Below are 22870 nucleotides of genomic sequence, written 5' to 3'. Positions count from 1 at the left end.
GGCCCAGAGCAGGGGGCACAGGGTGGCACATGGCACTTGCACATGGCACTGACGCAATGATCAACTTTGTTGAAAACTTAATGGTAAGATTCAAAATGATCTTACTCAGACTTTATTTTCGGCCAGTGGGTTACACAACAGATGATGATGAAACGCTGTAAACAGGAATCACTGAGCTGGCCATCCACAGGGCTCTTCTGAGGACAGACCCACGGGGGACAGGCCGGAGTGGCTCGTCCCTCGAGGACAATTATCCTGTTATTCTTCTCTTTCATCATCTTATTTTGAATATGACCATCAGCTTAATGACCTTTTCACATGAGCCACAGGAACGACACAGAAAGTTTTCAACTCTTCTTTTCTTTAAAAAAATATAATTCTTAAGCACTGGATAAGTGTGGTAGATGAATGATGATGAAATGATAATCAAATGATTTAATTTAAAAAGTCTGTTTTGTTCCGCAGGCAGGGGAGATGCTGAGGGCCTTTTTCCTGTCTTTGTGCTGAAATCATGGGATTGTAAAATAAAAAAGTCCTGAGATCTCAAGCAGTGAATTCCTGATCTGATGTACAGCAAACATGATAAATAATCAGGCAAAATGCCAACAAGAGCCTTATAAACAAACAAAAGGCAAGAGATGAACCAATATATCGGCCCAGTGCCGGTATCGGCCGATATTTATGCCATTGAGTAATACAGTGAACCCTCGTTTATCGCGGGGGTTACGTTCCAAAAAGAACCCGCAATAGGCGAAATCCGCGAAGTAGAAACCTTTATTTTTTACAGTTATTATACAATGAAATACTCCATAAAACATTGATGCTCACACGCGCGCTCTCACCGGCCTCGCAAACTTCAATTTGGCAGCGGTTTTACGTACGTGTACATATGAATCCATAACGTTATTGACACACAGGTAGAGAAGACGCGGAGAGACTGTTTAGCCAATCAGAATGCAGAACACAATGCATGATGAAAATCCGCGAAGCAGCGAGACCGTGAAAAGTGAACCGCGATATAGCGAGGGATCACTGTATCGGTTTCAGTCCAAAACAATCTATATCAGTCTGCGATGTTCCCTTCAGAAACAGGACCCCAATTGCTCCGATAACGACGGGCATCACCGATACCTTAATGCTCCAGGCCTTCTCCAGCTCCTCTCTGAGGCCTTGGTATTTCTCTAGTTTCTCATGTTCTTTTTTCCGGATGTTACCATCCCATGTACTGCAATGTCCACCACCACGGCTTTCCCCTGACCCTTGAGACCACCACTTTTCCCGGTTGGTTCTCCATTACCATTCTGTCTGTCTGTATCTGGAAGTCCCAGAGGACCTTGGCTCGGTCGTTCTCCACCACCTTTGGAGGTGTTTCCCACCTTGTCCTTCTGGTCTCCAGCCCGTACTCTGCACAGATGTTTCTGTACACTATGCCTGCCACCTGGTTATGGCGCTCCACGTATGCTCCAGCATCCTGCACTCTGCAGTTATGTGCGGGACGGTCTCAGGGGCCTCTTTGCACAGGCTACACCTTTGGTCTTGTCTGGTGTGGTGGATCTGGGCCTCTATTGATCTGGTGTTCAGGGCCTGCTCCTGTGCTGCCATGATCAGGGCCTCTGTCCTTCAGACTGGCTTTCTAACCATTGGTAGGATTTTGTGATATCAGCCACTTCAGTTATGTTCTGACATCCCATGTAGGGGCTACAGTGTGTCCAAACGCGTGGGCTTCCTGCTAGAGTGCCCCAGTAATTAGCCAGTAAAATAAATTATATAAACTATACATTAGACGCACCATTGGAATGGCTGCAGGGGTCAAAGCGTGGGGGAAAAGTACCGGCTTAAAGTCTGAGAAATACGGTACGTATGTATCTTGTCAAATGGTTTAATCCTGGGTTGGCGCTAGTTTAGACCCGGTTTGGCTGATTCTGGTTCAGTTCTGGATGGGCAACTTTGCAAAGTGATGTCATAAAAAATGTGGTTATTGTATTGCATTAACTCTATTGAAACTGTGTTGGGGATATTTTGTGCGACCCACAATGTTGTTATAGTGGCGTATTTCTCTCCTCAGATTTACAGCATTTTAGTTCAGCAGAAGTCCACTCACTTTCTCATTGATCTGTGGAATTTTTAATTGATCAATTTAGTTCGTAATCCCTCTTTTTAAAATGTGTATTTTATTTTATTTTATTTTTGAATGGTTATTGGTTAGATTTAAATCAACCCATTTATCAAATTGAACTGAGCCTTTTTAATTATAATATTATCAAAAATAAAATTAATTTCTATGGCCATTCTGTGTTGCCATAGAAACACTTGTGGGATGTGCTTGTGGGTTGGACTTGCACCTTCTTGTCTATTGTTCGTAGAGAAACTGTATAAAAGAGCAGAGTTGCTCAAGTGCGTTATTGTAATCATCCTAAGCGTATATAATTAAAATATTAACAATATTTTTTTAAACGCACAATTTGTGTATTCAATTGTTTTTCCCTCTGTCTTGTTTCAAAAGAAATGACGAACAACTTCAGTCAAAATCCTGCCTATTTCCAACTAACACTTTTTGCAGATTATGGGCGTCTTCGATATCTGTTTTTTATACTTTCTTTGCTGATCTACATGACGATAATCTCTGCCAACATGCTCATTATAATCACTATATTGTTCGAGAAGTCATTGCACCAGCCGATGTACGTCTTCATCTGCTGTTTGTCTGTCAACTCTCTGTACGGCTCGACAGGTTTCTTCCCCAGGTTTTTGGTCGACATTTTGTCCGACTCTCATTTCATCTCGCGGTCGTCGTGTTTCGTTCAAATCTACGTCATTTACACGTACGTCTCTTGCGAGTTCACGATACTCGGACTCATGGCTTATGACAGGTTCGTGGCCATCTGTCAGCCGCTTCATTATCACACCAAAATGACCATGAGAAAGACGGCGATTCTGTGGCTCATCGGCGTCGTTTATCCTGCTTTTGCGATAGGTTACGGCGTCGGCCTGACCGTTCGATTACCTCTGTGTGGAAACAAACTGCCCAGAATCCTGTGCTCAAACTGGCTCATCGTGAGAAACTCCTGTGTGGACACGACGCACAACAACGCGGTGGGCCAGTTCGTGACCGTGACCACCGTCTTCGTCCCTCTGCTGTTCTCGTACGTTCGTATTCTCGTCGCGTGCAAACGAGGCAGCGCCGAACTAAGAGGGAAAGCGCTGCAGACCTGCGTGCCACATGTCATTACGTTTGCGGTGTATTCCTTCTCTGTTTTCCTGGAGCTGTCACTGACGCGATTCGACGCCGGCGGTTTTGTCTCTGGAGTATCTGATGGTGCCGTCGATAAACAACCCGCTCATCTACGGACTCAAGCTGCAGAAGATCAGAGCCGCCATTAATCAGAGGTTTAACATAAAAACAGCTGTATTTTTGTACAACTAATTAGGGAAATCAAGGAAATTACTAAAATTGTGTCACGATAATTTACCACGTGCGGTTTTTCCCACTAAAGTTTTTCATATTTGTCGTCTTCACTGGAGGCAAATGCTCGCTGGTTTCCCCCATAAACTAACTCTGAGTTACATTTTGATTGATTTATCTCTGTTTGAGTATTCCTGAATTCTCTTGCATTTGAGGCTGAAATGTCTGTTTTCACCTACCCCTTATACACACCCTCACAACCCTTGACTTGAGGTTACACAAATGTGCAAAAATTGCCTCATACCTTTTTTTCTTAAATAAAAAGGTTTAATCATTCCACTAATTGTTGAAATACAACTAAAGCTGGGCTTATATTGTGTGATTTGTTTATGGTTTTAAGTTGTTTTTTTTAGGAACCATTAGAAAACCACTGGCACTTTCTATGCACTTAAGCACCGTTTTGTTTAAAGCAGCAAAACTTTTCTGTTTGCGTTTGTGCAGTAGGGTCACAATATAACATTTCAGTGTTACGATTATTGTGAGAAAACACATCACAATTGAACGATTATTCGCGAGACTATGACCAAACAACAGTGATATATTACATTTTCTTCCATTCCCGTAATATAACATGTGACTGTTTCTCAAGTTTGTGACCGGCTTTACAAATTGTAACTTTTTGAACGACAAAATAAAGTTAAATTTGAAAAAAACACCAGATAAAAACTGTATTTTTTGGGCTGTGTATTGAACAAGAAATACTTCTAAAATGGACATTGTTATTATTTTTTGATTCTTACGATTATAGTGACCTGAATAATCACGATTATCGATAGACCTAATCATCTTGACATCCCGAGTGTTCCGTGAGAGAAGAAGACCAGACCAGACCCATGCCTCCCGTGACACACAGAGGAGCTCAAATGTGGCAACATTGTAAAGTTATTATAGCAGCCAAGGCCGTTTAAGAGTTAACCAACAACGCAGCCCTGGATTTAGGCGCAGCGGGCTCTCCTCACGGCTCGTGCCCCAGTTAGGGACCGTCTCTAAAGTACGTTTTTTTTTTAAAGAGAAATAAGTTTTTGAACCCAGAAGGACTATGGCACCTAGGATTAGCTACTTGGATTCATTCTCAATTCATGTTTTTTTTAGTATAAATATGTAAGATAACACATTTTTAAACAAACACTTAATTGGCGCACCAAGCGGTAGTTCAGCGCGCAGCTCCCTGCACTGTGCAAGCGAACCTTCGGACTAGCGAACCTTCGGACTAGCGAACCTTCGGACTAGCGAACCTTCGGACTAGCGAACCTTCGGACTAGCGAACCTTCGGACTAGCGAACCTTCGGACTAGCGGGGGATAACCGTTGAGCCAGACTGGTGGAGGGCAAGCCACCCACCTTGGCTAACGTTGTGGCTAACATTGTGGCTAACATTGTGGCTATCATTGTGGCTATCATTGTGATTAAAACATTGTGGCTAACATTGTGATTAAAACATTGTGGCTAACATTGTGATTAAAACATTGTGGCTAACATTGTGATTAAAACATTGTGGCTAACATTGTGATTAAAACATTGTGGCTAACATTGTGATTAAAACATCGTGGCTAACATTGGGATTAAAACATTGTGGCTAACATTGTGATTAAAACATTGTGGCTAACATTGTGATTAAAACATCGTGGCTAACATTGTGATAAAACATCGTGGCGCCTAATCATATAATTCTGATTGTAAAAGTTTCTATTATTTGCTCTCAATCCATCAATTTTCTCTCAATTCCAAAGTGTAATTTTAAGATGTGTACGTTCTTAGATTAATTTTAAATAATTGTTTTAGCAAATACAACTTTGGAAATGTTTATATAACTTCTTGCCTATGTCTTCTAGTCTTCTGTCGGATCTATCTTTCCATTGTAATGGGAAACTACCTGCAAAAAGAACAATTGTATTAGTTATTAGTCAGTCTAAGTCAAGTCACTGAAGCCGGCTCAATTCCAGCCCAGCACCCTGAGACTGTACACAATGGGGAACAGAGGAACAGGTTCAGGAGGAGGAACCATCATGGGTTCAAAACACTGTTATATACAACTAGAAAGTAAAACTTAAACCTCCATTTCTGTTTAAAAAGGGATTCTCTTACAAAACCAAATTGTTTTGTAAGAGAATCCCTGTAATTATGTCAGAGTACTCTCTGACAGAGTACTCTCTGACATAATTACAGTAATTATGTCGGAGTATTTTTAGGCCATAGGCTAGCTCTCAGAAAGGGCCTAGAAAATGACTTCCGTCCCAGGGTCCTGGGAAATACTTTTTGTTATGGTTTCTATCAAGTAAAATAGTTAAACTTCTTCCACCAAAAGTTCCTCAAGCGGGAACTTGGCAGTTAGTGGGTAAATTGTCTGTTGAAGTTGGGAAATGTACGAAAATATGCAAATATTAGCCTCTCATAGCATCTTTCACTCAATTTATCTCAGAAAGTGAAAGGTCACACTTTTCATTTTTGGCACATAGACAGACAATACAATGAATATTTGATATATTGAAATATCAGATGGATGGGAGTGGTCGTCTTGAATTAGTCATATGTTAAAAAAGCCATAATTTAAAAATTATCTCATATTGAAACAAGCTCACCATTAGGGTTGTGTTCAAAATATTGATACGGCAATATGTCGTCACGGACTCCATATCAATACTGAGTCACAGTATCGATATTTTTTTTATTTAAAAAAATAAATAAATTAAATGTTTTTTTTTCTTTTTTTTTGAAGTTTTGTGGCCCGTAGGTTTTAAACGAGGTGGAGTAGTGCTTTTAATATGCTGTTTGTGCTGTGCTCCTCTCGGACAAGGTGAGAAGGAGCTGTGGACCTGATCTGTGCAGAAGATGCTGCTGCAGCAGGTTCAGACCATGATAATTGTTTGGCAAGAAACATGCAATACTTTACTAGAATGTGTTCCTTATATTTCTATTTGGATCAGTTGGATGGATGTATAAAGTTGTAAGATAAGATAAGATAATCCTTTAATATCCACACAAGGGGAAATTTTGTTGTTACAACGCAGTAGAAACAGGAGGAAAGGACAGATTATAGGACGTTTCAAAAACACACTCTTAATAGAACTCTTATGAACAAAACCAAAAAAACTCTTATTAACAAAACTCCTCTCCTATCTTAATAGGGAATGGAGGGGGGAAATGAAATAAAATAGATAATAAAAATATAAAGATAAAAATAAGATAATAATAAAATAATGATAAAGATAAAATTATTAGAGCAGAATGGATTTATAAATAGGGAGTGTCTGCAGAGCCGCGGCGCGCGGCCGAAACTGCCATGTTATTTTTGTGCCGGCCGCGCGCCGCGGCTCCTGAAACTGCGCCGCTATTTGACCGCGTTTTAGCGCCGTTTTAGACCGCGCCGGGTTAAGGTTAGGATTAAGGTTAAGGTTAAGGTTAAGGTTAGGGTTAGGGTTAGGGTTAGGGTTAGGGTTAGGGTTAGGGTTAGGGTTAAGGTTAAGGTTAGGGTTAGGGTTAGGGTTAGGGTTAGGGTTAGGGTTAGGGTTAGGGTTAAGGTTAAGGTTAAGGTTAGGGTTAGGGTTAGGGTTAGGGTTAGGGTTAGGGTTAGGGTTAGGGTTAAGGTTAAGGTTAAGGTTAAGGTTAGGGTTAGGGTTAAGGTTAGGGTTAGCCATGACGCTATAAGAGAAGTCGCGCGGTTCCTGAAACTGCGCGGCCATTTGACCGCGGGCCGCGGCTCTGCAGCCACGGCCTTATAAATAAGTGCTATGTGGGTAAACATGAAATTTCATAAATTTTTGTATCCAGAGTAAAACCATTACCCATTTGGTACATTTTTAAGACCCTTTTTTCAAAAATGTATCAAGCTACATATCGTAATGAGGGAATTGTATCAGAATAAACAAGTATCGGGATACATATTGTATCTGTATCGGGATACGTATCGTATAGTAAGGGTCTTGGCAATACCCAGCCCTACTCACCATGGGTTTTTTGACTCACCAATTTTTCACATACTACATTTCAGATTCGACTTCATTAGGCCCCTTAACTGATACTAATAACAAAATGTTAAAATAAGTTCCAAATTCTTTAATAATAAAAAATATCCCAATGTACACAAATTCAATAATCAAAGGCAAGGCAAGGCAAGGCAGGTTTATTTGTAGAGCACATTTCATACGCAAGGCAATTCAAAGTGCTTCACACAGCAGGAAAAATGCATTCAAATCACAAAGAAATTACAGAAACAGAAATACAATAAAATTAACTAAATTAAAAATTATCAATCCAACTGATTGTCTAAACTAATAAAATCACAAACAAAAGAGAAGAGTGCAAAGAAAAAAATCCTTTCAGTCATATGCGCAGCTAAACAAAACGGTTTTTAGCTTAGATTTGAACATTGTCAGAGTAGAAGCCTGTCTCACATCTTCAGGAGGAATGTTCCAGATTTTAGCTGCATAAAACTGAAACGCAGATTCCCCATGTTTAGTCCTGACTCTGGCACCAGCAGGAGGCCGGTCCCTGAGGTCCTCAGAGTCCGGGATGGTTCATATGGCACTAACATATCCAAGATGTACTTTGGTGCTAGGCCATGGAGAGACTTGTACACAAGCAGAGCTGCTTTAAAGTCTCTTCTCTGAGCCACAGGAGCCAGTGCAGAGACCTGAGAACAGGACTAATGTGATGGTACTTCCTGGTTCTAGTCAGGACCCGAGCAGCAGCGTTCTGGATGAACTGCAGCTGTTTTACAGCTCGTTTGGAGAGACCAGTGAGCAGGCCGTTACAGTAGTCTAATCTACTGGAGACAAACGCATGGATAAGTCTCTCCAAATCTGGTTTTGACACTATATTTTTGATTTTGGCAATGTTTTTTAGATGGTAAAAAGCTGCTGATGTTATTGATTTGACGTGGCTATTAAAGTTCAAGTCTGAGTCCATTATTACCCCCAGATTTCTAATTTGGTTTGTAGGTTTTAGAGCGAGACTCTGGAGGTGACCGCTAACACTTTCTCTTTGTTTCTGTGGGCCAAAAAACATTATTTCAAATCAAATCAATTTATTTTTGTAAGGCCCAAAATCACAACAACAGTTGCCTCTGAGGGCCACAGGGAGAAATGAATCAACAATGTCTGTGGTGGCGATGGAGTCAGACAATGTCTGTGGTGGCGAGGGACGATGTCCCAGGGTCCTCTGTCCTTAGACTCTCCTTCTCGGCCAGGAAAAACTACAAAAAAAACCTCTTTGGGAAAAAAGCGTAGAAACCTGAAGGAGTTCCAGTGAAGGAGAGATCCGACTCTCACAGACGGACAGACGGACACGAGGAGACTGGAGCTGGACCCACTCTTCAGGCAGATGAGGGACCGACTGAGGCGAACTGGACCCACTCTTCAGGCAGATGAGGGACCGTCGGAGTCGAGCTGGACCCACTCTTCAGGCAAATGAGGGACCGTCGGGGGCGAGCTGGACCCACTCTTCAGGCAGATGAGGGACCGTCGGAGTCGAGCTGGACCCACTCTTCAGGCAGATGAGGGACCGTCGGAGGCGAGCTGGACCCACTCTTCAGGCAGATGAGGGACCGTCGGGGGCGAGCTGGACCCACTCTTCAGGCAGATGAGGGACCGTCGGAGGCGAGCTGGACCCACTCTTCAGGCAGATGAGGGACCGTCGGGGGCGAGCTGGACCCACTCTTCAGGCAGATGAGGGACCGTCGGAGGCGAGCTGGACCCACTCTTCAGGCAGATGAGGGACCGTCTGAGTCGAGCTGGACCCACTCTTCAGGCAGATGAGGGACCGTCGGAGGCGAGCTGGACCCACTCTTCAGGCAGATGAGGGACCGTCGGGGGCGAGCTGGACCCACTCCTCAGGCAGATGAGGGACCGTCCACACAGGGCAGGGACCACTTCACCAGGGGAGGGGCATCTGGGTCCACAGGTCCTCAGGAGTGAGAGAAAGAAAAAGAAGGCGGTGAACAGTTTGCAAGTGGAATCAAAAAATAAATATTGTTTGATAGCATAAGTAGTCAGAAGAAGAAGAGGATAGTGCTCAAGCTGTCATACTTCCCCCAGCATAGTTACTCCTAGGGCAGCGTAGCTAAAGCTGTGGGTTTATCTTTCTGTTCCTAACTAGTCTGACCATAAGCGATTTCGAAGAGGAACGTTTTAAGCCTGGACTTAAATGAAGAGACTGTGTCAGCATATTTAACATGGGTCGGGAGCTGATTCCATAACACAGGAGCTTGGTAGCTAAACGCTCTACCTCCTACAGTACTTTTAGAGACTCTTGGCACCACCAGAAGGCCGGCATTCTGAGAGCGAAGAGCTCTGTTTGGATGATATGGTTCTATAGCATCTTTGAGGTAGGATGGGGCCATGCCATTTATGGCTTTGTAGAGTAGAATTTTGAATTTGATTCTAGACTCGACGGGGAGCCAGTGAAGAGACTTCAGCACCAGCGTAATGTGCTCTCTTCTTTTTGTTCCTGTTAGTAATCTTGCTGCTGCATTTTGAACCAGTTGAAAGCTTTTTATGGAGCTTTTAGGACACGCTGCAAGCAGGGAGTTACAGTAGTCTAATCTAGTCGTTACAAATGCATGGATAAGTTTTTCGGCATCACTTTTAGGCAGAATTCTTCTGATTTTGGCTATGTTGCGCAAATGGAAATAGGCTGTTTTACAAGCTTGATTTATATGAGCTTTAAATGAGAGCTCCTGGTCAAATAAGACTCCAAGGTTTCTTACAGTAGAACTGGAGGCTACACTGACATTGTCCAGTGTGACTATCTGCTCAGATAGAGTCTCGTAGATGCTTAGGGCCAAGCACAATGACCTCGTTTTTTTCAGGGTTAAGAAGCAGGTAGTTTAGTGTCATCCAGGTTTTTATCTCCTTCACACAAGTACTAAGTCTGTCTACTTGATCGCTCTGATCAGGTTTCATTGATAAATACAGCTGAGTGTCGTCTGCATAGCAGTGGAAGATAATGCCATGCTTTCTGATAATGTTGCCTAATGGCAGCATATAAAGAGTAAACAGAATTGGACCGAGTACCGAACCCTGTGGCACACAGTAAATTACTTTAGAGCTTGGTGAGGAGCTCTGGTTTACATTAACAAATTGGAACCTATCAGATAGATAGGATTTAAACCAGCTGAGGGCTGTTCCTCCAACACCTACATCACATTCTAACCTCTGCAGTAGAATGTTGTGGTCAATGGTGTCAAACGCTGCGCTGAGGTCCAACAGGACCAGGACTGAGACCAGTCCATCGTCAGCGGCTAATAACAAATCATTTGTGAGTTTAACTAGTGCAGTTTCAGTGCTGTGGTGGGCTCTGAACCCTGACTGGAAAACTTCAAATAAGTTATTGTCCTGCAGGTGGCGACAAAGCTGTTTTACTACAACTTTTTCAAGGATTTTAGAGACGAAGGGAAGATTTGAAATAGGTCTGTAGTTTACCAATAGGTCGGGATCTAGATTAGGCTTTTTCAGAAGAGGTTTAATGACTGCATGTTTGAAGGACTGTGGAACATAGCCACTTTCGAGTGAAGTATTTATTATATTAAGAATAGGGTCTATAATTAGGGGGAGAATGTCTTTGAGGAGCTTGGAATGGGGTCTAGGACACAAGTTGAGCTTTTAGAGGACATAATGGCTGAAGTTATCTCTGCTTGATCAACAGCTGTGAACCTTTCTAAGTTTACAGGTGGATTTATATTGGACGTTAGATTTACAGCTTGGGCTAGTTCAGGGCTAATAGCGGGGGTAATTTCATCTAATTTATCTCTGATTGCTTTTATTTTATTGTTAAAAAATAGGAGGAAATCATCAGAGCTAAGTGTAGCTGGGATTGAGGGCTCTACTGCACTGTGACAGTTTGTTAGCCTAGCTACAGTGCTGAAAAGGAATTTAGTGTTACTTTTGTTGACTTCTATTAGATTTGAATAATATCTGGTTTGGGCCTTACGCAGAGCCTGCTTATAGGACAGCAGGCAACTTTTACATGCTTTTAGGGATTCTTCTGTGTGAGAGCGACGAAATAATCCCTCTAACTTTCTAACTCTTTGTTTATGTGAACGCAGTTCTTGGTTGTACCATGGGGAGGCGCGCTTTGGCCTAATGACCTTCTGTTTTAACGGCGCGACAACGTCAAGAGCAGACTTCAGAGAATTCATGGTCAAGTCGACACATTGATCACTTAAACTGGGACTAAAGCTGTTCTCAGCAGGATCACATGACATGATCACATGACATGATCACATGACATGATCACATGACATGTCACTGAATATTGGCTCTATTATTTCTTTGAATTTTGAGATAGATTTTTCAGATATTGTCCTTTTCATTATAACTTTATTTTGTGGGACTGGATGATCTTTAAGAATAAACTGAAAGGTAATTAGGAAATGATCTGACAATATAGGGTTTTGAGGGAGGACAATGAGGTCACTAATCTCTGTTCCATACGTTAGGACAAGATCCAGAGTGTTCTTGTGAGTGTGAGTCGGTTTATTTACATTCTGAGTGAAACCAATGCTGTCTAACAAGGCGCTGAAGGCATTACTGAGAGCGTCATCACTCATGTTCACGTGGATATTAAAGTCTCCAACTATAACTATTTTATCCCAGGCTAACACTAAGTTTGATATAAAGTCAGAAAACTCTGTTAAAAACTCTGAGTAGGGACCAGGAGGTCGGTAGATAACTATGAACAAAACTTCTTTTTGGTTTTTCATATTTGGACATGTGATCGACAGCATAAGGCTTTCAAATGAGTGAAATGCATTGTTAGTTTTAGGGCTCATGAGTAGGCTTGAGTGTGAGATCACTGCCACACCACCACCTCGGCCTGTGCTCCTGGCAGTCTGAAAGTTTACATGGGTGGGTGGGGTGGACTCATTTAGTCTGACGTAGTCGTCTTGTTGAAGCCACGTTTCAGTTAGAGCTAGAAGATCTATGTTATAGTCACTAATTAATTCATTGACTAAGAGCGATCTGGAGGAAATTGCTCTAATGTTTAGCAGTCCACATTTTACGTGTTTATTCATTTGTGTATTTGTGTCATTTGTGATTGTTATTTTCCTTAAGTTATTTGGTCTGACGCCCGAAATATTTTTTCTGAGATGTGACTTTTTGGCATTATTTGTACGAGGAACACGAGGGACACACACAGTCTCTATCTGTCTTGAATCTGAACACTTCACATGTAACAGAACGGGCGAGAGTTCAGCGACAGAGGAGCGTCTTGAACTGCTGCTCTGTGCCCGGGGCTCATCCCTAGATGGTCACTTAACACGACTAAGACTATCGGTCAAATTCCGAACTAATAGGGATGTACCCTCCGAAGTCGGATGGATGCCATCCCTGCGTATGAGCCCGGGCTTTCCCCAAAACGCACTCCAGTTATCAATAAAGACAACGTTGTTTTGAGGGCACCATCTGGATAACCAGTTGTTGAATGCTGAGAGACGGCTGTACAATTCAGCATTGATCCGATTGGGCAGGGGACCAGAAAATATTACAGTGTCTGACATCGACTTCGCTAGGTCACACACCGCGGCTACTTGAACTTTGAGCACCTCTGATTGTCTCCGCCGGGCGTCGTTACCGCCTGCGTGAATCACGACTCGCCGGAAACGGGTCCTGCTCCGCTTTAAGATCCTAAGGTTTCCTTCGATGTCACCCATTCTGGCCCCCGGGTAACACCTAACGCTAGCAGCTGGCAGCTTCACGTCTCTAACAATAGAACTCCCGATTACAAGAGTTTCTCTCGTGTGTTCAGCGGGCGTGTGATCGCTGAGGGGAGAAAACCTATTATGGACGTGAAGCTCACGGCGCTCTAAGGTTCGGCGTTTAGCGCCTTGTCCCCTCCGAACTGTCACAAATTGGTCCCTATTCTGTTCCTGGTCTAGTCCCGGCTGCACGGGAGACGCTGAGGGGCTGAGCTCGGCCTTACTGCTACTGCTAATGCTAATGCTACGCCCTGCAGCGCGGTCCGGTAGCCCTCGCGCTAAAACCGAACTATAACTGGACTTAAGCTCCTCTAAACAGCGGATCTGCGCTTCTAACTCCGTAACCCTGGCCTCCAAAACTACCACTACACTGCACTTCACGCACCTGTCATCAGAGAAGGAGCCAGGGTTCTGACTCGACATATGACAGCTCAAACAGGTAAAGGTAGATCCAGCCATGACGCTAGCGGCTAGGCTACGCTAGGCTAGTTCAGGCTGGAGCTAGAGAGTGAGGAGGGCTTTTTAATCCACGAAATACTGAAAAGCGAGCGGCTTGAGGCTCCGGATTGTTTGCGGAGAAATCAAACGTTCACTTTCGTGTATATGATGCGTAAATAGTGTGTATAATTCGTGGATTAATCGGTAAAAGGCTCTAAGAACGAACAGCTCTGAAGCTATTTCAGTCTTGTCTGAGTTCAGCTGGAGAAAGTTGTTTTGCATCCACAAACTGATCTGTTGGATGCAGTGACAGAGTGAATCTACTGGTCCATAGTCACCTGCCGACAATGAAACATAGATCTGACTCGTCTGCATCATTGTGATAGGACACATTTTCACTGCGTATCAACTGACCTAACGGCAGCATCTAGAGGTTGAACAGAAGGGGACCCAGGACTGACCCTTGGGGCACTCCACAGGTCAGGGTCATGTGGTCTGAGACACAGCTACCAATTTCAACAAAGTACTTCCTGTCTTCCAGATAGGACCTTAACCAGTTTAGGGCAGTGCCAGTGATGCCCACCCAGTCCTCTAGTCTCTGTAAGAGGATCCCATGATCAACAGTACTCAGTACGTTTAAATGCAAACGAGAAAACCGAGTTGCTTTAATCCGATACAATCAGACATCTTCGTGTGCGTGTAAACATCTTACGCTGATAGAAATCGACGTCCAAAATCTCAGATTGAGACACCCAGATTATGCGGTTGTGTAATCGCACTGAAACTAGACAAGGCTTGTCCGCATGCTCCACGACCCACGCTGACCTATGACCCCAGAAACAAAACCATACAAGGAAGCCGATCGCTTACAAGGAAGAACACAACACCAGGGTTAGCGTGCACTTCATCTGCACAATAACTAACGCGGACATTACACACGAGATGAACGAAGCTGTACGACTATCCATCTTGCTGTTGTTTGTGTTAGGTTCTAATATACTGAGAATAACAAGACAAGATATGGTCGTTAAAATAAAAAAAATTATTCCCTACAATTACAAAACAGATTAAAACACGCCTGTCCCTCAAGTTCCCCCAGACCGGTCTGCTCTTCATCTGGGGGCCTCTCACACACAGGACAAAGAATATGAATATTCAGACAGACCAAGACAGAGAAGTTGGTTGGAGTTGGGGGAAGTAGAAACAGACACAAGCAGACAGAAGAAGAATTTGGTGTGTGTGTGTGTGTGTGTGAGAGTGTGTGCGTGTGTGTGTGTGCGTCCAGTATGCAATAACAATGAAAGGTATATTGATGCATTACGATATTAAATGCTTAACAATTACAACATTTGAAAATGACAGTTATTTATATGTGAAGCAAAAGGTCAACCTGAATGGGGGGTTGTATTAGTCCGCTGAAACTATGCATATCACCACCTCGTGTTAGGAGGACTACACGTTCTTGTCAGGAATTCGACTTTCTTGTCTGCCTTGTCAAGACGTCAAAACCGAATGTTAGGCTGAGCAAAATAATGTCTGTTTACCGTAACCCGACTGACCCGATTTGATACTAGCCGACTGAAATAAATATATCAGCATTTTGTTAACAAAACGCCAATTTTTTTATTTTTCAATTATTTCGCCGACTCACCGACCCGACATCACCAAATCGCCGTGTTGAATATTTTTTACAGCGCTGTTGATACCTATCTTTCATCCCAACAAACAATTAACACATAACGCCACCCATGTGCGTCTTCATTTTCGGTTCTCCATGTGCATCTGTAACAAAACAGATCTTGCAGGAGAGAATTTATATTGTCTTTAAAGGAATATCTTATCTTATCTTAACAAATTGGTTTACCTCCGTCGGCGCCACTGACCTGGCCATAGTTCATGTCACTCTCTATCATGGTGTGGCTTGATTTAAATTTGACTTACGCAATGCATTCTGGGAGGGACACACGCCCAGCAGCGTCATCACAACAAACATGGCGGCGCCCGTGTTCGCCCGTGTTCCCCCGCTCGCCTTCGCTACCAAAATAAAGGATAATGGCGTACAAAAGATCAATTGAAATATCTTAAAATCGGGAGATTTAGTGTCCTGATCGGGTTGATCGAGACGTTTTCCGTCATTGACTGTTGAAGCCTGATTCCTGGAGGTCACTCCGAGTCAAAAAATGGCAAAATTTTGATATTTTTGTTTGCCTTTAAAGTAAAAAAAGTAAGAATTTATCTACCGACCGACCAACTTGAAAAAATTTGGGTCGGGTTACAGCAAACAAACAATTTATTTGGGGTAGCCTTATAAAAACCTTTTTTTTCGTAATCATGTAAACGCACTGACTGAAGAACCCACAAGCTCCAAGGCCTCTAGTAGAGGACCCAAGCTTAGAAAAAGACCGTGGCTACAGAGCCGCGGCGCAGTGAAATAGCCCAGCAGTTTCAGGAACCGCGGCACAAAATAGCCTAGCAGTTTCGGCCACGCCCCCGGCTCTCTAGACACACCTTAGAAAAAAGGGGTGAAACCACCCAAGGGTGAGGAGGTCATTTTAACTATATATACTGTATATAAACTGACTCTGTACTGAACAGTTAACAAGGGGCATTGTTCTGTTTGCTTGGTTGGTTCGTCACTATGTAAAAAATACAAGAATTTTCCCCTTCAATTAAAAATAACCCAAATTTACAGTTTTCTTGTCCTTACTATATATCTTTTATAATATCTCATTATATCTCATTTTGTGGAGTGGTAAAGTCATAGTGCACATATGCCACGCTCCGGCCGCAGTGTCGTGAGTTCAAATCCCAACTCGGACAATGGATTGTATGTCTTCCCTTCTCTCTCATCCCATTTCACACTGTCCATGCAGTAGAAATGGTTCTTGTGGGTATATTATTGATACCAGAATTAGATCTTCTGGTAACCCCCATTGGCCTGTCCGAAAATCCAGGGATTTTGGGAAGTCTTGCCATTTTTGGGTGCAGAATCTCTCATATCGACGCAAATTCCACTTAGCTGTTTCACTTGTTTTTGCAAATACTATTTTAGCCACATCTGGAAACTCTTTTTGGACTCTTCTGAGTGAGGAGTGCTTTTGTCCGCCCACACTGCACACCATGGCGACTGTACAGTCTTCATTTTGTGTTAACATTGAGCGATTTTCTGCCCTGTTTTGTTCTTTTTTTATTTCATAATGATAGTTTTTTAAATGAGCATATAACATCACAGGCCACGTGGTGTAGATGCCCCACCCACTGCTGCGTGCCCAACCAACACGCAGCTGATGATCTATTTAAGTCGAGGGATGGACCTTTAGGCTTCAGAGCTTTGCCTCTGAACCTTTGCATCACAGAAACTTTTGGCCCTTTTTTTTCTCATCATGAAGAACGTCACTCAAAATCCTGCCTATTTCCAATTTACAGTTTTTGCAGATTATGGGCATCTTCGATATCTGTTTTTTATACTTTCTTTGCTGATCTACATGACGATAATCTCTGCTAACGTGGTCATTATAATCACTATATTGTTAGAGAAGCCGTTGCACCAGCCGATGTACGTCTTCATCTGCTGTTTGTCTGTCAACTCTCTGTACGGCTCGGCTGGTTTCTTCCCCAGGTTTTTGTTCGATCTTTTGTCCGACGCTCACTTCATTTCCCGCACCGCATGTTTCATTCAGATATACGTCATTTACACGTACGCTTCATGCGAGTTCACGTTACTCGGGGTCATGGCTTATGACAGGTTCGTGGCCATCTGTCAGCCGCTTCATTATCACACAAAAATGAGCATGAGGAAGACCGCGATTCTTTGGGGCGTTGCTGTCGTTTACCCCATGTTCACGTTAAGTTACGCTCTGGCTCTCACGAGTGAACTCCCCATATGCGACGACAAATTACATCGGATTTTCTGCGCAAATAGAGCCGTCGTGAACGTTTCCTGCGGCGACTCAACGCACGGCGATATAGTCGGTTATTTTGTCATCCTCACCACGGTTTTTATACCTCTGTTTTTTGTGCTGTACTCGTACGTGCGTATTCTCCTCGTGTGCAAAAGAGGCAGCGCTGAACTGAGAGGGAAAGCTCTGCAGACCTGCGTGCCACATTTAGTGACCTTTGTGACGTACACATGCTCTATTTTTATTGAAATGTCGATAGCAAAGTACGACGCGAACCAAATCAACCCGGCAATCACGGCCATTTTATCGCTGGAGTATCTGATCGTGCCTTCCATCAACAATCCTCTCATTTATGGACTGAAGCTGCCACAGATCAGAGCGCCCTTTTGTCGACGTTTTAGAATCCGGACTAAGATCTTGTTGGCCTCTGTGTAGACGCAAACCCTTCTCTTTTATTTATGCCAAAGTTACGTTCATGTGGCAAAAGATTCAATCCACGGGTTTCAGTCAATGATTTGTAATCCTTTTAACCATTTAAAGATCAAATACATTGTTCTGAGCTGCTATTTAAGTGTCTCAATTTTGCTATATTTGAAATCTGTGTAATCTATGAAAGTAACAGCGTGGAATTTGTGAGTGAAAGATAAATGTAACTTTTCCCACTTTTATCTTTCATTGCTTTGTTCCACGTATGGATAACATATCTATCTTTCATACAGATATTTTGACTCTACTTTTAAAATGTAGTACTGGCCAAAATGTTTAACGTCGTCTTTGTAAATGCAAATTGATGTACATGCCTTTTTCTTGTATTAACTGTGAGCCACACGTTATACTTTTCTTCTCTTATGGCAGGATTTAAAACGGCCAAGTTTGAGTTCATGGATGAGATTGTGACATAATGCTATTGATTGTACACAAAATGTATAAAGTAATACATATAAGCAAGTCAAGTCAAACGCAAGTTTGTATTGTTTTTTTTTAGCCTTATTTAGACTTTCCAGGGTCAAAGTCCAGAAATAACACACAAAAAGATGTTTAGTAATTTCAAGTTTGTGTTTGAGTAAACAGGAAAGTACATCTGGTATAGTCGGGTTCGTCTGCATTTATTTATTGTTTCATTTACAATTATTTATCCTGTTCTGCTCCGCTACACGGCGTTTCACCGTCTCTTGAGTTTGGCTGGTTAGATGCATCATGCTCACGCTGAGCGGCTCCTCTGGAGCAGTATCTTGTGTGGGCCTTTTTGGACCCCTCAATAGTGACCTGTGGTGAACCATTTGAACTCCCAGTTCATTTCGAAATATTATTAGTCTTGTGCCAGTAATTTGAATTAATATAGACTTTTACAAGATTCATACTTCCAATGGGGTCAACACTACACATTTCATAAACAAGATTTTGGTGTGGAAGTGTGGTACTTGGAACGTCTCATCGAGTTTGAGTGTGTTTGCTCAGACAAATGTAAAATTGGAGGGAACATTGTTAGCAACAGAGCTGTACATAAGCTGACCACTGGGGGCAGTAGTGAACACAGAGCAACAGTGAACACAAGACTTAGAAGACACTAGAACGAGCTGCAAAACAAATAAATATTTTTCTTGCCTCATTTTCTTGTCTTATTTCCAACAAATGTTTCTCTAAAAACTGACGCGGGCGCCGCCATGTTCGTTTTTCTTGACGCACTTTTTCCTCCGTTTTGGTAAATTCTCTAGTTTACTTTGAGAGCCATTTAGGGGTATTTGCCAGAACACAAGATAAAAAATAAGAATTAGAAAAATAGGCTTAATATGTACACAAATGTACAGTTGAATTTACATATGTATTGCAGAATATGAACAGTGTTATTAAATTATGGTTAAAGTGTTTGAGAAGTGTTCATGAGTCCGGCAGAGGGAAAGAAACTGTACTGGATGGACCGTAGCCTCCTGCCTGAAGGGAGTGGCCTCCTGTCTGAGGGGTGTGGCTCAAATAGTCCATGTCCAGGGTGAGAAGAGGCGGCTGTGATCCCACCTGCTCGTCCCAGAGCCCTGGAGACGTACAGGTCCTGTAGAGATGGAAGTCTGCAGCCGATCACCTTCTCAGCAGAAGGCGCTGTAGTCTCTTTTTGTCCCTGGCTGTGGCTCCAGCGTACCACACGGTGATGGAGGAGGTGAGGATGGACTCAATGATGGCCGTGTAGAACTGCACCATCATCTCCCCTGGCAGCTTGTCTTTCCTCAGCTGCAGCAGGAAGTACATCCTCTGCTGGGCCTCCTTGATGAGGGAGCTGATGTGGGCTCCCACATGAGGTCCCAGGTGATGGTGGTGCCGAGAAAGCAGAGGGAGTCCACGGTGGTGATGGTGGAGTGTGTGATGGTGAGGGGGGGCTGTGACTTTCCTCAAGTCCACGATCATCTCCACTGTCGTCTGGGCGTTGAACTCCAGGTTGTTACCGCTGCACCAGGACACCAGCGGGTCCACCTCCCTCCTGTAGACGGACTCATCTCCGTCCGAGATTAGACCGATGAGGGTGGTGTCGTCCACCCTACAATCAGTTTTACGGAGTTGTGGCTGGAGGTGCAGCAGTTTGTGTACAGGGAGAAGAGCAGGGGAGAAAGAACACAGCCCTGTGGAATTCCTGTGCTGATAGTCCGAGTGTCTGAGACATTCTTCCCCAGCCGCACGGACTGCCTCCGATCCGTCAGGAAGTCAGTGCTCCCCCTGCAGGTGGAGTCAGGCACAATGAGCTGGGAGAGCTTGTCCTGGAGCAGAGCAGGAGGATGGTATTGAATGCAGAGCTGAAGTCCACAAACAGGATCCTGGTATAGGTTCCCGGGGAGTCCAGGTGCTGCAGGGTGAAGTGTAGTGCCAGGTTGATGACGTCGTCCACAGACCTATAGATGAACTGCAGGGGTCCAGCAGGGGAGAGGTAAAGGACTTGAGGTGGAGGAGGGCCAGGCGCTCAAATGACTTCATGACTACAGACGTCAGCGCCACAGGTCTGTAGTCATTAAGTCCAGTGATTCGGGGCTTCTTGGGGACAGGGACGATGATGGAAGACTTGAAGCAGGCTGGGACATAAGATAAGATAATCCTTTGTTGTCCACACATGGGGAAATTTCATTGTTGCAACGCAGGTAGATACAGAGGAAAGGACAGATAACTTGTAGGAAATTTAAAAAACACTCTTAATAGAATAATAAAAAAAACACTCTTAATAGACAAACTCTTATAAACAAAGACTCCTATAGACAAAACCTCTCATTTCCTAATAAAGAATGGAGGGGTGTTGAGCATACTTGCAGATGGAGCAAAGACATGTGTTACCTGCGTGATCAGTGAATGTGTTGTTGTGTTGTAATGAGCATGCGCAAGCAAGCAAGTCAGTGGTGTTGTTTTTCCCGCGGTCAGATCCACTGACAGGTTGGTGGTGCGATCGCAGCTGTCTCATGTGAATACTGCTGTTGTGTCCTTGGGCAAGACACTTAACCCAACCGCTCCCCAGTGTCTACGTATATCTGGGGGGTGAATGGGTGACTGGTTCCTTGATGTAAAGCGCTTTGAGTACCTTGACGGTAGAAAAGCGCTATATAAATGTGACCATTTACCCTCAGACCAAAGAGACGACGGTTGTCTGTATTTTTTCCCCCGAATCACATTGATGACTACAAAACGATAGACTGCTGCAGAATGTCTAACGTAACAGGTTATGGGCCCAGTCAAGTAGGCCAAAAGTGGTTCAGACTATTATTCGACGGCGAAGAGAAACGAGGTTCCTCGCGCATATGGAGTTACGCGGCCTCAGAGGAGTTATCTCGGAAGACCCGGAGATAGATGAGGAGGACGAAGATGCTTGGGCGGAAGATGAGACGATGAACGGCGAGGCATATGCAGAGCTTGTGCAATGTCTGGACAACAAGAGCTTGTCATTGGTAATGAGAGACGCGAAAAGAGACGGAAGAAAAGCGCTGAATATTCTCCGCGAACACTAAAGGACAAACCTCGCGTTGTGAGTTTATATTGTGAACTTTCCTCGCTTCATAAGACCAGCAATGAGACGGTAACTGACTATATTATTCGAGCAGAGACTATATTCACGTCATTGAGAAGAGCAGAAGGGCACATTAGTGATGGGCTTCAGATAGCGATGGTAGTTAAAGGGCTACCTGATTCATACAAGCCATTCGTCGTGCACATCACCCAGACAAATGACACTGTAACGTTCAGCGAGTTTAAAACGAAACTGCGAAGTTATGAGAGTACTGAAAAATATGGGAAGAGTGACGTGAATGCTGATGAAGACAACGTGATGAAGACTAGTTGGGCAACAAGGTTACGAGGAAGAGGAAAGAAAATGGTCCTGGCTGATGTTGAATGTTACACGTGCGGTAAAAAGGGACACATGGCCAGGACGGATACCAGACCCGTCCGGACGGACACCAGTTGAGAAAAGAGGAACAAAAATGGGACACAACACAGCGCGGAAGGGGACAATATCGAGGACGAGGCGGTGATTATGTGAAGAAAGTTGATGGAGAGACGGAGGCAGAGCCTACATCTTTTTGTTTCTTCAAGATGAGTGACTGCCCTACACAAAAAGGAAACAAGAAAGGTCTCATGGTCGACTGCGGCGCCACAACACACATGATCAACAACGCCACAAAGTTCAAAACAGTTGACAAGAGCTTCAGACCTGAGGACCACATGATCGAGCGGGATGGCGAAAATGAGGGGAGATGCTGAAATCTACTTGTTGGACAGCGAGGGACGAAGAGTGAAAACGATTCTCAAACAGGCACACTACATCCCATCGTTTCCACAGGACATCTTTTCAGTTAAAGCAGCGACGGCCAACGGAGCTGAGGTCCGCTTTAAGGACGGTAATGACTGGCTGGTCCACAAGGATGGTACCAAATTCAAAATGGACGTGTATGGTAGGCTGTGTTACCTTAGCACAGTAGAAGATGAAAATGTTGATGAAGTATATGGGTGTCATGACATTCAAACCTGGCATAGGATACTTGGACATTGCAATTTTGATGATGTTGCAAAATTAGAAAAGGTGGTTGAAGGAATGTCTATAAAAGGGAAACATGACAAATCCAACCAAAAATGTGAAATATGCACACAGGGCAAATTCACACAAAGCAGAAACCGACAGGCAGACTCTAAAGCCACAGCTGTGTTAGAGCTTGTACACACAGACCTATGCGGTCCTATAGAACCAGCAGATAAAGATGGGTACAGATATGCAATAGCATTTACTGATGATTGCAGTGGGATGATATTTCCATACTTTATTAAAACAAAAAGTGACACGACAAAAGCTACAGAAAAATTCATAGCGGATGTAGCCCCATATGGAAAGGTCAGATAACGGCACAGAGTTTACCGG

General features: G+C 43.5%; 2 protein-coding genes and 1 pseudogene across 2 annotated transcripts in view; all 3 read left to right on the top strand.

Moving 5' to 3' along the window:
• The first annotated feature begins 2505 nt into the window (after positions 1-2505).
• LOC140359113 (olfactory receptor 4E2-like) lies at positions 2506-3424 on the top strand (annotated as a pseudogene).
• A 13553-nt stretch (positions 3425-16977) lies between these two features.
• Positions 16978-17928, top strand: LOC140359112 (olfactory receptor 10R2-like). Its single transcript, XM_072443982.1, has one exon. The coding sequence runs from the start codon at positions 16978-16980 to the stop codon at positions 17926-17928; it is 951 nt and encodes a 316-aa protein (XP_072300083.1).
• Positions 17929-22201: 4273 nt separating this feature from the next.
• Positions 22202-22870, top strand: part of LOC140359111 (uncharacterized) — a 9075-nt gene continuing 8406 nt past the window's right edge. The window contains exon 1 of the mRNA XM_072443981.1: positions 22202-22409. Coding sequence (XP_072300082.1) covers positions 22202-22409 — 208 coding nt within the window. The remainder of the gene's footprint in view (positions 22410-22870) is intronic.

The sequence above is a fragment of the Eucyclogobius newberryi genome, unplaced genomic scaffold (genome assembly GCF_026437365.1).
Source record: "Eucyclogobius newberryi isolate DKJ021-1_F unplaced genomic scaffold, fEucNew1.0.hap1 SCAF_14, whole genome shotgun sequence".
In the NCBI taxonomy this organism is placed as follows: domain Eukaryota; kingdom Metazoa; phylum Chordata; class Actinopteri; order Gobiiformes; family Gobiidae; genus Eucyclogobius; species Eucyclogobius newberryi.
The sequence above is the reverse complement of the archived record's forward strand: the minus strand, read 5'-3'. Positions and strand labels throughout refer to the sequence as shown.

Bases quoted from the DNA above. Each gene is read 5' to 3' on its own strand.
- LOC140359112 (XM_072443982.1), top strand. From the start codon at position 16,978: ATGAAGAACGTCACTCAAAATCCTGCCTATTTCCAATTTACAGTTTTT.